The sequence below is a fragment of the Achroia grisella genome, unplaced genomic scaffold, assembly GCF_030625045.1.
Source record: "Achroia grisella isolate CSIRO2021 unplaced genomic scaffold, CSIRO_AGI_Agris_v1 utg504, whole genome shotgun sequence".
Taxonomy (NCBI): Eukaryota; Metazoa; Arthropoda; class Insecta; order Lepidoptera; family Pyralidae; genus Achroia; species Achroia grisella.
In genome coordinates this window covers 47,380-63,521 of record NW_026712899.1, presented here as the reverse complement: position 1 = coordinate 63,521, position 16,142 = coordinate 47,380, and the positions used below count along the sequence as shown (strand labels likewise).

Below are 16,142 nucleotides of genomic sequence, written 5' to 3'. Positions count from 1 at the left end.
TAAGTACACATGGAAACGTAATAGAAATAGTAACAGGGTAACAGTACAGTCACGACAATAGAAGGCACTCTCTGGATATGTATACGAAGAGAAAGGAAACAATTCTCAAATAAGACACCCACATTCGCATTCAGTCTTTTCATTGCTTTACTAATAACAGTTTTTTAATACCGGTCGTCGACATTGTCAGCAGCAATGACCGATCTCATCAATATCACGGGTCTATTTGTGTATGTATATGTGTGTGTGTGTGTGTGTGACACCACTACATACACTACTTCCCATAACTACATTCCATATATGTATGGACATACACTATACTCGTATATACACCGTAAATTCTAATTCAGTCAATAATTAGTCGGTCTATTACATTCTCTCTGTACATCTACCTATTTAATATTAAACTCATAATGTGAGGTGATCATAATTCACATAGCAGTCTCTAGAGGTTGGCTGTAGGAGCGGCTGGCCTCGGTGAGGGGTAGCGGGCTCGAGTCCGAGTCGTCCAACTCGAAGTTGGTCTCGAGCAGAGCCTCCGAGCGAGCGCGGTGCTGCAGGTCCAGGGGCGGAGACTCCAGCTCCCGGCCGTAGTCCGGGGGGCTGCGGTCGTAAGCGCCCCTGTAAGGGCGCGGGGGCTCCGGAGACTCGTCCTCGTAGTACTGTTGTTGCTCTACACACACACACAACATGCTATTAATGTTTATTACAAAACACACACTACTACTTGACTGGCTCGTTTAATGTATTGCAATTCACATATTACTGGGTCTTCAATACTATGTACTTATATATCTACTAGTGGACACCGCAAACGTTGATTTGGCATATAAATTAAAATCGCTATTAAGACATAGGGGTTTGACAGTAGGGTGAAAATTTAGGATTGTATATATTTTTTAATGCCTATTATAATTTTGTTTAAATATTATCCAACGAAATAAAAATAAAATGGTAAGGGTCGACAGCTCTTATCACTTAGGGGTTTGAAAAATAGATATATTCTCAGACCTACTGAAATGCATATTAAATTTCATAAAAATCAATCAAGCTATTTCGGAGTATGGTAACATTGTGATACGAGAACTCATATATATCAATTTTTTACTGTTTCCACTTAAATACATACGACAATCACAACAGCATTTGGGACAAATATTTTGGTGCGTACGGAAACACCACTAGCTGTAATAATTAGGAATTGACTATTCCATTCATGGATAAAACTCATCGAAACGTAAGGCGAGTTAAATGCAAATGAAGTGAAACTGACTGGGTGCGAGGCTCCTCTGGCCGAAGGTGGTGGCGGGCGCGGGCGGAGGCTGGTCGGGCATCTTGGACCGCAGCTCCATGAGGAACGACAGCTTCGGCTGAGAACCCTGGGTGGGCGTCCCGTAGGGCCCGAATATCTTGCCCTCCTTCTCCAGCTCCCTCTTCAAGTCTAGCGTGTCGTTGGATCGTCCTCTGAGAGGTAACGTGTCCGACGTGAAGTAGTGGTCGGCGGCGGGAGCCAGCCCGTCGTGGTCGTAGGGCCGGGCCGAGCCGAAGCCCGAGTGCAGTATGGGGATCTCCTCGGTGGCCACCGTGGTGACCGAGGGCGCTTCGCTGGCGGACTCGGAGGCGTCCTTGTAGCCCCGGTTCCTGTAGGCGAGGTCGAAGGGCCCGTTGTTGTTCTGCGGCACGGAGTACTCCGGGGAGGCGGGCTTCTTCATGAACGTGCTCTGCTTCAGCGGTATCACGTTGGGGTTGGGGTTGTGCGCCTCGTATATGTCGAAGCTCTGGTTGTCCTCCATCGACGAGTTGAATTGACTCTTCTCCATGGATTCCATCGACGTGGTGGAGGTCAGCATCTTGCGATAGTCGGAGCCTTTGGTCAGTGTTTCAGTGGAGCGGGTGCTCTGGAAAATTATTAAATCAAAAGTTATATACAGACCATATACAAATGTCACAGACATGCAAATCTATAACAGAATATTTTACTGCGAGTCAATTGTACGACCATGCTTTACACATCTCATATCTTATCTCTCATCGTATTTTACATGATAATGTGAATTCTGGAAACAGTGAAATAAATCTATACTTGCTGCAGGTTTAGATGTTTGTATATGTCATAAAAAAATCAACACTCGTCAGCTACATACCGTCGATTTTGAAAGGGGTTGGGAATAGTTAGTACTCAACAACGATAAATTTATAGCCAGTCACAAGACATATATATAAGATAAAAGTAGTACATAAGAATGTACCATTTGCGCCAGCTTCCGCCTGTAGGCGGAGTCTGCGAATCCTCCGTTGATGCTGCCGATGGAACGCACCGAGTGCAGCGACTGACGGATGGAGTTGCGCCGCTCCAGTCTCTGCAGGTGTCTGAGAATAGAACAGAAAATAGAAAATCTTTTATTCAAAATAAACTGAAGCACTTTTGAATAGTCATCACAATTATTTATCTACCGCTCATTCGGAAAGCTGTCTCATCACAAGAAGAACGAAGAAGAAACTTTTATGTTGCTCTTTTTTCAATAATCGTTTTAAGCTTTACATTTTTAGTCGCAACGTGCGAATATAGACTTCCAATTAGCAGTAATTTATTAGAGTCAAATCTTAGGGAACTGTAGCAATGCGGAAATGTTATGAAACGTGTGCGTACTTACCGAAATAAATAGTACTACTGTTGTTAGTCACCACTACGGTGCGGTCTTTCAAGTTGTTATGACTCAGTAATTGGCAATTGTGCTCATCAGACGTGAATACAGGTCGCATTGCATATTATTGGCCGTAGAATTTAATAAAAAGAATTCGTTAGTTTTTTGAGTACGTAATTTTCCACAGGAAGTGTGAAATAGCCAGAGTTAAATTACACGACACAAATGTTAGTGTTGTGATTGTTAGGAATCGCATGTGAGGCCGCACTGCTGGCGTCAGGGGAGGCGTGGGGTAGGGATGTGTGTCACCTGTGCTTGGACTTGGAGTACCAGCAGACGAGCGCGGCGCCGACCAGCAGCAGCGCGGCGGCCAGTACCCCGGCCAGGGCCAGCGTCAGCTCGTCTCCGCGCCACGACAACGGGTCGATGGAGATGCGGGGGTCTGCGGCAGGGGGGCGTCGTAGTCTCGGTTAACGATTACTTTGTTCATTATTCTGGTAAAGTTAGGTTACCAAGAAAAGTTTCTCTATCGGGGGACGAGTTAATCGATAACGGTCAACGGGAGTAGGTAGAACGGTAATATAGATGAATTATATGGAATGGATTAAATCTAAATTGTAGTATTATAAAGTGGAATAGTTCGTTTGATCGTTTGAATGCGTCAATCTTGGGAGCCGCCGGTGTAGTATAATAATGTGGGGCGGCGCGCGGACTCACCGATCTCGCATATGAAGGCGTTCTTCTGGTGGCAGTCGGTGACGTCGACGGAGGAGGCCGCGAACGAGGTGCAGCGCGCGACGTAGTCCACGTGGTCGACCCACACGCGGCCGCCCCCGCCCGCCGCCGCCGCCGCCGCGCGCACGAACTCGTACAGCGCCGCGTACCCGCGCGCGCCCACGTACGGCAGCGACGCGTCGTCCGACCGGCAGAAGTCCCGCGCGCGCGCGTACGGCAGCCGCGCCGCCACGTAGTAGTAGCAGGCGCCGGCGGCGGCGGCCCAGCCGGGCGGACACTTGCCGGCGGCCAGCAGCGAGCGGTTGTCGGCCCTGTAGGGCTCCGCCGCCACGCGCAGCAGCCGCGGGCGGTCGGCCGCGTCCCGCACGCGCGCCGCCACGGCCGCGCTCCAGTTGTAGCTCCAGTAGTTGTGACGCGCGTCCACCACCGCGCGCCACGCCTCCGTCGCGCTGCGGACGCACACGTGTCCAGTGACGTCACCACCCGCCGCACACGTGTCGGTGTCGGTGACGTCACCAGCCGCCGCGTGGCGGGCGGTCGGCGGCGGTCGACGTGGCCGTACGACCACATCGACCGCCGCCGCGCACGCTCCCGAGTACTTCGTGCGTGCGTGTCATTATTACGACATGGCCGACATCCAACATGTACAACGACGACGTGGTTTAAAATTTTTGGTAACTTATAAATAGACTAGTCTCCTCGAAAAATAGAATCGTGGAATAAAAAAAAAAAGGATAACGACATATACCGCGTCCACGATCACGCACAAATGAATGAAAATAAAATATATAGTAATCCCTTACGATGCACGCGCCGACTCACCCGTACTAATTAGCTTACCCTCCCGATCACTCCTGACAGACTGTGCCATATAAAAATAATCCCACTCAATACTACTACTAAATCTACCCAACATTTCTATTCAAATATCATTTTCGCTACTCCAGTACCTATATCATGCAACCCCACAGCACTTATAAACTTAAATTTTATTCAAAATGAGAAACCTAATTAAATTTATATCCAATCGACCGAGTATACCATTCTACTCATACCCTTTATCAATACCCTCCAGACTCACTCCACCCTAAAATACTACCTAATATATAGTCCGACACAGATCAACGATCTTTATTCATATAGGGAACAAGAAATAGAAATAAACACTTATAGTATTATAATAATTAGAGTATTACTTCCATGTCAGTTTGTTATCTCGAAGTTTAATTTACATTTCTTTCCAATTAGTATTAACATATTACCAACAGTAAACCTCATGCGACATTCAGTTGATTAGAATAGAATAGAAAATCATTTATTCAAATAAACTTAATTACTTTTAAATAATCATAGATATTATTATTTTAATCTACCGTTCATTCGGAAAGCTGTCTCATCACAAGAACAAGCAAGACACTTGCGTGTTGCTATTTTAAATAATATTTTTTTAGACCTAAAAGATATCTATTCACCATCCACCATAATCATTGTAACTTTACATTTCCAATTTGAAACGTACGAATAAGAACCAGTAGATTATCGTATCGAGTATATAAATTTAAGTTACGAGTAAGTATGTATGAACCGCAGCGACTGCGGACTCACCTTATGGCAGCGGGGTTATAGTCAATAAAGCTACGCGTCCAGGCCGCCATGCAACACAAACATGCAAATAAACAAATCATTAATATGTAACATGCTACCAACCGTCCAACAATACATCAGTAACATTGTAGAATATCATGAGGTCATAGTTATTTTAAAACTTTCGTGTTTAATATACATTATTTATATTATTAACCGGGTCTTAACACGAATAATTTTATAACAAATAAAGATATTTTGATTTTATTTCTCTTTATAAACGTCGAGAGAGGTAAATACCTTTATTTGCCATAAAAGACACGGTTAATAATATAAGTCATATTTTTATGTTTATTTATTGAAATAGAAATAGAAATAATTTTTATTCAAATAAACTCAGTACAAGCACTTTTGAATAGTCATCAGTTTTATTCTAACACTCATTCGGAATGCAGATTCATCACAAGAAGAATGAGCAAGAAACTTGTGTGTTGCTCTTTTGAATCGATGTTGTTAATAAGCCTCCGTTATGGTTATGTTTTTAACTTAAAAGAGCATTTTTTTTATATTAAAATGGTAGCAAACAAATATACAGTCTGATGATAGACGGTTTCGGCAGCCTATAGACACCAGGGGTGTCATGTGTGCGTTACCAAATCATTGGAAACTTTAATATATACCCTTCTCGAAAAACCCCATGCTATGGTCTCTCGAGAAAACCTCGGCAGGCAGTTCATTCCACAATCTAAATGTACACGGTAGGAAGCTCCTGTACTAATTACAATTATAATTAAACTAACACTGGCATGTTTTTTTCTTCCAAATAAAAACAAAAGCTAAAGTTTTTTTTTGCGTGCATCTTGCAATCTATTGATGTCTATGAGCAGATATAGTGAAAGTTACGTCACAAGCGACTACAGGATGATTCTTAGTCTCATCATTAGTAGAATCATCGTCTCTTCAGATGGTCCTGATTTCTCATCGACCTACGCCTAGTAACCTACGCCTTTTAAGCCGACGTACTCGTATGTTGTCAGGGACTATCAGTTGCATCTATCAAAGTCTTATTTTAATTATTTATTTATTTAATTCAGGCCACATGGCTCATGTTATAAATACCTTATGGACTGACATACATAGGAAATAATCTATACCATATAAATCAAATTGAGCGTCTGTATGTAATATCGAAATAACCGTTTTTTACATGCATATGAATATAAATACATATACTAAAATAATATTTTTTTACAATTGTTGTCTGTCTGTTTGTTCCGGCTGATGTCTGAAACGGCTGGTCCGATTTTGACGGGACTTTTTTTGGTAGATAGCTGACGTATGAGGAGTAAGTTGCGGCGTGCGGTACTCACTCGGCGGAGTCGACGGTGATCATCTCGTAGTCGTTGTCGGGGTTGTAGAAGACGTTGTCGACGTATCTCTGGCCGGGCGTGCCGGCCACCACCGTGGCGCGGCCCGACGGATCCGTCGCGTAGTTGCTGCAACAAACACTACACGCTACAGCCTCCCACGCACCACTCCTACTACTCCTACTACTCCTACTACTCCTACTACTCCTACTACTCCTACTACTCCTACTACTCCTACGAATAGGGTTGTATGTGAAGATGAAAAGTTGTATGGAAATATCATCATTTTTAAAGCTGGAAACTTGAATATTATTTTTATAGGCTGTTGATTAAATATAAATAAATATGACGTTCAAAGTTTGTATAAATTTTGACCCTTAAAGGTCAACCCTAATAGGGTATATAATAAAATAAAATAGGGGAGTAACTTTATATGAAAATTCGTCATTTTTGAAACTGGAATGATGAAACTTTTTTCATGGGGTTACATTATTAAATATTTCATGCCATCCAAGGTGATTATTCCACGCGGCACGCCACACACCTAGCACAGTGTAAGTAGCGACGTGTGCTAGTGAGGGTATCGTGGGGTGGTGTACTGACTTGTAGAAGCCGTTGTGCGCGGTGGTCTGGTAGATGGGCAGCCGCACCCGGTGGAAGCCGGCCACCTGCAGCACGCGCAGCCCGGTGTTGCGATGCAGGTAGTTGTGCGTGAAGTTGGACACCACCTGCCGCAGCACCACCACGTCCGCGTACTGCGCGCGGTGCCGGGTGAAGTAGTTGTTGTGGACGGTCACCTCCTGGTACGGCGACGACTGCCGCCCTGCAGGCCAACCACGACGGGTTCAAACTCCGACCGACTCCTCTTCGTTACAACTTATTCTCTTATTCTCTCTCATTTAAAGAGATGAGAATAAACACTAAACACTATTAATTTAAAAATACGGAAATCGACTACTAATAAACTAGGGATTTTTTCTTCATACGAGACGACACGTATCGATTTAGATAATTAATCTATTAAAAAAAATATCATGTTAAAATGAAATGGGCCAAGAAAACTAATTTCCATAACTTTACTAGGTACGTTTGACAATGAATTGTAACTGAAATCAATATTGATGACAAATTAGCAAGTTATGAACAACAAACACAGCAAAAAGGAAACTGTGAGCCTGCAAACTTAACAAACAATTTTAATGTTTAATGTATTTTAACTAACTAATAAATAATAATGTATAGAAATATAAACCTTTATTCAAATATACTTATATTAATACACGCATATTCGAATAGTCATGTAGTGTGTACAGAAGATTGTAAGTTTATGTGTACATATATATATTCACCTTCGACTTGAAGGCAGGGCAGGTCGTGGTTGGCGTAGAACAGGTTGTTGTGTATCCAGCCGCGGAGCGAGGTGGCCGACCCCCTCGAGTCCGCCCTCACCAGCAGCCCGCCCACGTTCTCCTGCACCAGGTTGTTCTGAAAGTAACCCCCTCACTATATATTTACTGGGTTCTCTGGATGCAGCTTTATGAATGCCAAACTACTATTGTGCGTTAATAAGTAGTTCATTCAATGTGCCCAAAAAAATCTATTCTTTTTATAAAGTCAACGATGGCAAGGAAAACACAAGACAAATCACAGACAAATAATGGACAGAATGGAGAATTTGTTATCATAGTTACCAAATACTTTCAAATTCAAATTCAAAAATCATTTATTAATGTAGGACATTTTAGCCGCTTATGAACGTCAAATTAAGATATTATAATTTTTTCCCTACCGTCCAGTTCAGTATATATATAGATCTAATTGAGAAGAACTGGCAAGAAACTCAATTGAATTACTTTTTTTGTTTTGAAGCCAGTTATTTATAATACAATGTGTATAGGTGTCCATCTCTAATATTAAATGAAAAACAGAGCTGGTGCGGCATGTGAAGCGGCTGAAAAAGCCAAAATATGTAAATATGAATATGATTTGTCCCATTCGGTGTCAAGACCCTTGAAAAGGTTAGGTTAGGTGAAAAGGTTAGTCGACATCACAGAAGACTGAAGAGCTGGCAGCTACCTTGGACAAAGAATTAGTCTAGCTATTCAAAGAGGGAACGCTGCCAGTATCTTCGGAACGTTGCCTAAAGGGACCCCTTTTAATAATATATTTTAGTCATCATATTATATTTTTTTATTTAGCTTTTTAATTTTAGGTTCTTAGTTGTACAATTAGGTTATGTAAATACTAGCAATAAATTTTAAATGAAAATAACAACTATTGCCATGCACGCTCGTCATTCAAGTAATCGTTCGGTTTCGTCAGCTTTGCTGAGTAAATATGATTCAACACTTGTTTTGAATTTATTTAAGGGAAATTCCAGTATATTCTATTGTAACTTTTTATACCTATACCCATAAAAGGCCTATTGACATTTTGTAAACGATACTTGGGGACACCAAGTTTATATTAAAATCTAGTATTAAAATTATGAAATCTAGTATTAATATGATTCTCGGGCACTCACTCTAAACACGAACGTCTGCGTGTTCTGCAGGTCGACGCTGACGGCGGCCTGGCAGGTGGTGAAGTTGCCGTACAGCTTGCGACAGTTGTCCGTGATCTCGTTGCCGCTGATGGCCACCAGCGGGTTCACCTCGCCAACAGACCGGTAAGTGATGGCCCCGTCCCGGTTGTTCAGCAGCTCGCTGTCCGATATGTTGTGCTGCACGTCGCGATCTGTATCATGTCAACCAAACGTCATTGATTACAAGCTACATATTACGTTACAAGTAATAGTATACGTTTCTTGATATTCAATATTTTACGATGAAACGAAAAACGGGTCCTCGTGATCCAATCGGTTTGAACGCCGATACTATCAAGAGAATAGACACTATTTTCACTACCTTTCAAGCGATCAGTTTTGGTAACGAACATTGTATTCTATTATTTCTATGGGTCTCATACATTTTGTATAGAATAAAATATCGTATCAACATTTAAAGAGCTTGATGGAAGATCGCGAAAAGTGGCACTGACAAGAGAGTAGCTCTTAAATTATGAATGAATGAAAATATATTCTTACAACAGGAATATATAAATCATAATCAGGTTTACTTGTTTACCTCAATCAATTATCAGGTAATTCATGATATCAGCATGGTACCTACTGTAGACTTTAGCTGAAAATCAGTGCTTGTTCCTTGGAAAGAACTATAAAAAAATTACAGACTAATCTACGGCCTTTTCAGTACACTAAATTAACATATACGCACTATGTGACATTTATAGTGTACAGTGTTCTTTTTGTTATTTTGTTTCGTTATTTTATATTGCGTGTGCTAAAGATGCAAGTATCATTTATCTACCTACATAGTTCTCTTTTTATGGCAAAACAAACATTTAAAAATATCTTATAATAATAATAAAAATGTACCGGACACGCGGATGAAAACTAGTTTCAATGGGCATATCATGTGATATAGGTATACATATACCGTTATTAACAGGACAGGACAAACAAATGACGCAATGAGACTTACTGAATCCAATCGCAGATACGGGCAGGGTGACGATCTCTGCGATGAAGCCGTGCGCGGCGGCGGCGCCGCTGGCGAACAACTTGACGCTGAGGCTGGCGCTCTGCGTGCGGAACAGTCTCTTCTCGTCCGGGGAGTCGCTCTCCAAGTAGCCGATCTGAGGCGCCGTTATGTTGTATATGTCCCCGTCGTACAGGGTCAACGAGTCGCGTTTCCCGTAATTTATTGTATGGTTGAACAAATTGAATTGAAGCAATCTAAACCCGAACGGCTTAACCCTAAAGGCGCTCTTGAATATTTTGACGCAGTTGACTGGATTATTGTCGTATTTGTAGTACAGGAGCACTCTCTCCTCCACTGTTATCATTTTTGTACTGTCACAAATATCTATGAGGGAGAACATGTGGTAAGGAAGATTCAAGTCCTTCAGTGGAGTGAAACTGGACTCGTCTGATTCTCTACCTTCTCCGTTGAGTGATATGGCACTGATACCTTCCCCCAGTGTGTTGTTGATGATGTTAAATCTCATATGAATCGAGTCGGTGGGTGATATGATATTGATGCCGTGGTGGGCGCATTGACTTATATTCACGTTTTGTATCATTGGATTTTTCATAATACTTTGGACTGCGGGAGACTTTTCGTTGTGCAGTACCCCGGCTCCGACGACGTGCACGTGCAGTAGCGAGCTCTCCTCCTTTCTCATCGTCTCGTGCGTTTGGTGGTCATGAATTCGGTGCTCGTATAATGAATACTCGAATTCTGGATTTGCAAAGCGAATGCCGCCCCAGTATTGTAGACTTTCATCCAGATTTCTCGTCCCGCAATTGATGAATACAAAATTAGAGTCCCATTTGCATTCGTGTTTGTGGCCGTACAATTGTCCGTTCAGTCTGATGGGACAGTCTTCGTATCGATCTTCGGTTCCGACGCACTGTAGAGGCTCAGGCCAGGACCAAATACGCGACAGTGAATTACTGTGGTACTCCACCCGACGGTCGCGGGCGAAGAACACATTTATCGGATCGAACCCTAATTCGCGACATACCACTTGAGCGTTCCTTTCAGTGAAGCGATTATCACACATCGGTACCCATTGCAGAGTTGTCCGATTGTAATATTCCAAAAATCCTTCATTGTTTCGTTCCGATATATTATCATTAATGGTACAATTTCTACCAGTACACAGTCTTATAGAATCTTGAACTATAAAATTTTCTAATTGTCGTTTTTGTTTATGATGTTGGTGAGATAGTGAGTACCCGACGTCTCGTTTCTCGATTCTGTTTATTTCCATATTGTTTAAAGGAGGTAGCGGCTTCATTATTATTGGCATCTGACTGTGGCCCATCGCTTTGAGTGTCCCCATAACCAATATACCAACATTGGATGCAAATTCTAGCGTCACGCCCGGGTTGATAGTGAGTGTGACATCAGGCATCACAGTGATATCACCAGTCACTGCGTATGGAGCCAGTCTGGGTTCCAATGTGAGGTCAGCATTTAAACGTCCACCCAGCTCGTTCATTTCTACATCCGTGACCGGGCCAAATGATGGTGAAAGGCTCGAATCGAAATTATCCTCAAGTAAATACGGCAAGTATTTGGCAATAGCGTGATTATTCCAATCATCAAAATCGAAGATTTGTTTCTTAATTTGCTTCTCATCTGCACTTCCCCACCAATTTTCAGTGACATATAAAGCATTATTGATCTTTGCCGTTTTAATTCCAGCCAATAGAGTGTACAACAAATCATTGTTCCCAAATAAGTTTCTTTTGACTTCCACTTTCTGAATCCCCTTAAAACCTACGACGTATGTGGGTTCTATACTTCTCATGAAAGAACTACGGACTAGCGTTTCTGAATGTCTATTATTTTTAACTTGATTGAATGAAAAAATCGCAGTCACCAACCCCATGATTTCACTCTGACTGTCCATGAAAAATTGCACCATGAATTGTCCATTGTTTCTCTCAATTAAATTACCTTCAATTCTCATTTTCTTTTCCATTCCTCTAATTGCAATGAGACCAGTTTTACAGTTATTATCGGTGAATGTATTTCTTGTGAAATTTATTTCAGTGAAATGACCGTCGACGACTAGAGCAAAGTTCAAATTATTTCTCCACGTATTATTATGCATATAAATTGAATGTGTGAAATTTTCATTATATTGCCACGCATAAGGCAAGGCGACATCGAACCCTCCAAACTTGTTTCTCTCTATGGTGTTATCCTGCAGAATATAATGATACAAATTGTTTGAGCTCCTCAAATCTCTAGCGAAATGGTATATTCCTTTTCCATTATCTGTTATCAAACTGTTGTTGATCATTATAGTTATTTCAGTAATATTACTCTCATGAATATCCCAGAACGGAGTGTTAACATATACTGCTTCTTCCTTATTGTGTGCTATTTCACAATTAAATAATTTAATACTTTCGTTTGCTTTACGTAAGAAGTGATCGCCGAGTTCATTCAAGTATCGGTTGTAATATAGAGCTTTAACACCTTTTGTGTTTCCTTTTATTTTAGAATTAATAACCTGCAGTGTAGGAACTGGTCCTTTCACAATTCTATTGCGAAGATTTTGTACCGGAGCAGTAATTGTACTTACAACTAAAACCACTCCACCTAGTGCAGCAACGCCACTCTCATACACCAATACTACACCAAAGCTGTTACTTGTCGTAGGAAACGTCGATAAATCACGATCAAGACACCATTTAGTACTTCCTTCGTTTATATTTTGAGAATCATAGATACAAATGCTCTCTGTAGAGAAATTGTGTATAGGATTTAAAAGCTGAAGTCCAAGTACGTATCCTGGGTTGCATTTAATGTTGTATGTTTTAACTTTATTCTCTCCGTAATGTTTAGTAAAAACCAAGTGCCTTGTTTCGCCATTCACCAAACTAACATCAGTTTCGTATTCAGGAATCATTATAGGTCGGTAAGTAAATTCGTCCAAGTTCAAATTAGGATCTAAATTGAACCAGCCAGCTATTTCTCTTTGCTGAGAACCAGTCAAATGCGGATTATGTGAAATACCAGCAATATTGTTATTTTCAATCATCGAGCTATATACTTTTAAACCTAGCTGTTTAAAACTTATACCACTTCCTCTATTGTTACTGAATTCTGAATTTCTAACAGTATTTACAGCATCTGCTCCATATAAATCTGAATATAAGATTCCTAGTCCGTCATGGTAATTATTTATTATCCTAACACTTTCCAAGCCGTGGCGAGCAAAGTCCATTTGTAGGGCTGGTTTAAAAATATTAGATGAATAATCCAGAAGACCAGCTTTTTCTATAGTGACGTATTGTAAGTCAGTTCTTTCAGAAATTACACTAAATCTAACTCCGGCCCAACTAGTTTCGTAGCATCTTATTCCGACGTCATTTTCATGTGTGCAGGAATTTTCAAAGTGATTTCTAGTTTCTGCTTTACATTTTGTAATATCGTTATCCAATTCAGTACATTCGACATTTGATAATATTATATCTTCTGTAACACCCGCTGATGGTATCTCGTTGGGTTCTAAATACCAGTCGTCTGGATTTAAAGCTAGACCTAATTGGTTGCAAACTAAACCAGCATTAATTATATTCCATCTGTAATTGCACACTGTGCCCCATTTATCATCTATTCTAACTTGTAATCTACCTTCATGTTGCGTTCGTCCACCTAGAAGTCTTATTGGAACAATGGGCTCCGAGTAACTAGGGGTCGTAGGGGCGAGTTCTGTATCAGATTCATAAATGGTGTCATTACTCATAATTATTTCATCTTTGATAGTAAATGTTATATCGTTTGGGCGTTTACCTCTAGCTTCTAACTTTCCTGCTACCATTATACCTATCGCAGGAGGAAATTTCAATGTTACGCCGGATTGTATAATGAGTTTGCCTCCTGGCCGTATATTGATATCTTTGTCGACGTCATATTCTCCCTGTCTTAGTATTTCTATGCCCTCTACTTCGCCACCAACAATAAATGTCCCTGGTACATTAAATTGTGGAACGTAAAGTGAATTATAATTTATTTGAGTTGCGCCCGGATTGCTACTATGTAATAAATAAGGCATATAAGTAATCTTAGCTAAGTTGTATCTGTCCTTTCTGTGAAATAATCTTTTATAAACCTTTTCTTCTTCTCCAAATCCAAGCCAGTTATATGTGCAATTAAGAACTTTACTCTGATCTTCGACATGAGAGCCTATTTCATATTGAGCTTCTGGATTGTTAATTATATTTCTATAGACGTCAATATTACTTGAAGCCAAAACTATTGTTGCTGCTACTCTGCTTCGGGGTGTCAACCGCGATGCTATACCTTCTAGCGGTTCAAACGCCTCTCTGATTTTATTTTCTCTTAGATAATTTCTCGTAAATAATATGTATTGAATATCGCTATAGGGTGACAAACCAAGATTCACTACAAATGGGCCTCTATTAGCGTAGAAATAATTATGTTGTATACTAAATCTTGCTGGTAGAATTTCGAATTCTTCTAAGTATTTTCCTTCTATTCTATTCATTATAACAATCGCACCATAATTTCCATATTCAAAGTAATTATATTCAACCCTACCAACTATATTCAGAGCTGGTTGTATTTTCAATGGAACTTTCTGATTTTGGTAAAACCTGTTGTGTCCTACTTGTAAATTTAGTAACTTTGGGGGATTGTTATTTCTCCAGCAGGTGGATATGTCTATAGTGCTTTCAGTGCTTGTATTGAACCAGTTACCAGTAATGTTGACCCAACTATCACCACAATAGTTTCCATGTAGTATGCCAACATCAAGATTTTTAAATATTTCAGAGTACTCTATAACAGTTGTTTGATTAATTGGAACATATTCAGTTTCTTGAGTATTGTTTATCCATATTGCAACACCGTAACCTTGGTTAGAGCTTAAAATACTTCTTGATATGTTTCTGTTCCCACCAGTAACAGTTATATTAATTCCATCTCCTTGATTGAATGATATTCTACTTTCAGTTACGTTGACATCGCCTGCACCATTCACAACTTGAAGACCAGCCACATGGTTATTATTGGATATAGACGTACGGTGAATGTGAACTTGAGATCTTAAGTTTTCAATAACAACGCCTCTACCATTATTGTTTGATATTATTGTATCCGTTACATTTAAGTCGTATGTTTTAGTAACACCTGATATTAATCGTAGAAAACCCACAATATCAGTTCTAGTATCAGCACGAAATCTCACAAACATTCGGTTTCTTGTGGACGTAACACTTTGCGGTCGTGTATGGTTTCTTATGCTGAACGACAACAATAGTTTATCTTCTGTGGTTAAACCGTCATAAACGAATATTTCTCCTGTATCGTTACGGTTAGTTAAAATATTGATGAAGCTTAAAGTTAAAACGTGATCAGATCTAGTGTAAAATTTCTGACTACAATCTCTTACCATGTTTGAGTAGCGAGATTGCTCTATGGATAATTGTAAAGGAAACGTTTGGCTCGGAGTTGAAGCCAGTGTACACAAGTCGAATACTTCGCTTCTATCAAATCTCTCATCAATATTCATATCATGCACCACGTACTTGACGCCGTCGCCTCCATTGTCATGTATCAAGCAATTTTCAATCTTGGCCATGCCGTACGTGGAGTTCACATACACGCCATAGCCTCTATTGTTTTGTATCGTGCAATTGTTGATTATGACGGGCGCATTAGGAGAGGTCACGTTTATTGCATTAAACGCAGAGTTGGATATTTCAATGTCTTCCATCACTGGCGGGACTCCTATTACGTCTAAAGCACTGGTTGCATTATTTCCTCTACCCAGGCCTGCGTTTTTAACAGTTACATGCGCAAGTCTAGACATGGACGTGGGGACGTAGAGTGTGTTGGCGGCGGTGAGCACTCGCTCGTACACGGCGTTTTCAAATCGCATTCCTCTCCAATGGCGGGCGGACGTTCCCGACTCGTTGTCGTCGTGGTGCGGTAAACACTGAATGCCTAGGTCTGGGTGGTAATCGCAAACTCCTGAGCCTAGTTGCCTGCTATCCCAATCGCATTGAAATATGTCATGTTCGGTGCCTTTGCAGTTTGGCTCCTCGAATAACAATCTCGCGCGGCGGCCGGGCTGGCGGTCCATCCAATTGTAGAATGATCCACCCATAAAACCTAACTGTCGACATGCCGTCTCCATGTCGTTTATTGTCCAACTGAAAAAAAAAACAAACAGCATTTTCTTAACTATTCCGAGGACATTAAAA

At 40.9% G+C, this 16,142-nt stretch overlaps 1 protein-coding gene across 2 annotated transcripts in view; it reads right to left on the bottom strand.

Annotated features, from left to right (window-relative positions):
- Positions 1–249: 249 nt before the first annotated feature.
- Positions 250–16,142, bottom strand: part of LOC131846183 (protein bark beetle) — a 38,916-nt gene continuing 23,023 nt past the window's right edge. Inside the window, exons 3-13 of one of the 2 annotated variants that reach the window (XM_059195425.1) lie at positions 9,874–16,091; positions 8,856–9,067; positions 7,681–7,816; positions 6,935–7,154; positions 6,335–6,460; positions 4,986–5,015; positions 3,363–3,829; positions 2,955–3,087; positions 2,250–2,370; positions 1,274–1,898; positions 250–673 (exon numbers count right to left, since the gene is read on the bottom strand). In XM_059195425.1, the coding sequence (XP_059051408.1) occupies positions 432–673; positions 1,274–1,898; positions 2,250–2,370; positions 2,955–3,087; positions 3,363–3,829; positions 4,986–5,015; positions 6,335–6,460; positions 6,935–7,154; positions 7,681–7,816; positions 8,856–9,067; positions 9,874–16,091 (8,530 nt within the window). In that variant the 3' untranslated portion in view covers positions 250–431. The remainder of the gene's footprint in view (positions 674–1,273; positions 1,899–2,249; positions 2,371–2,954; positions 3,088–3,362; positions 3,830–4,985; positions 5,016–6,334; positions 6,461–6,934; positions 7,155–7,680; positions 7,817–8,855; positions 9,068–9,873; positions 16,092–16,142) is intronic. The other variant, XM_059195426.1, reaches the window with a different exon arrangement.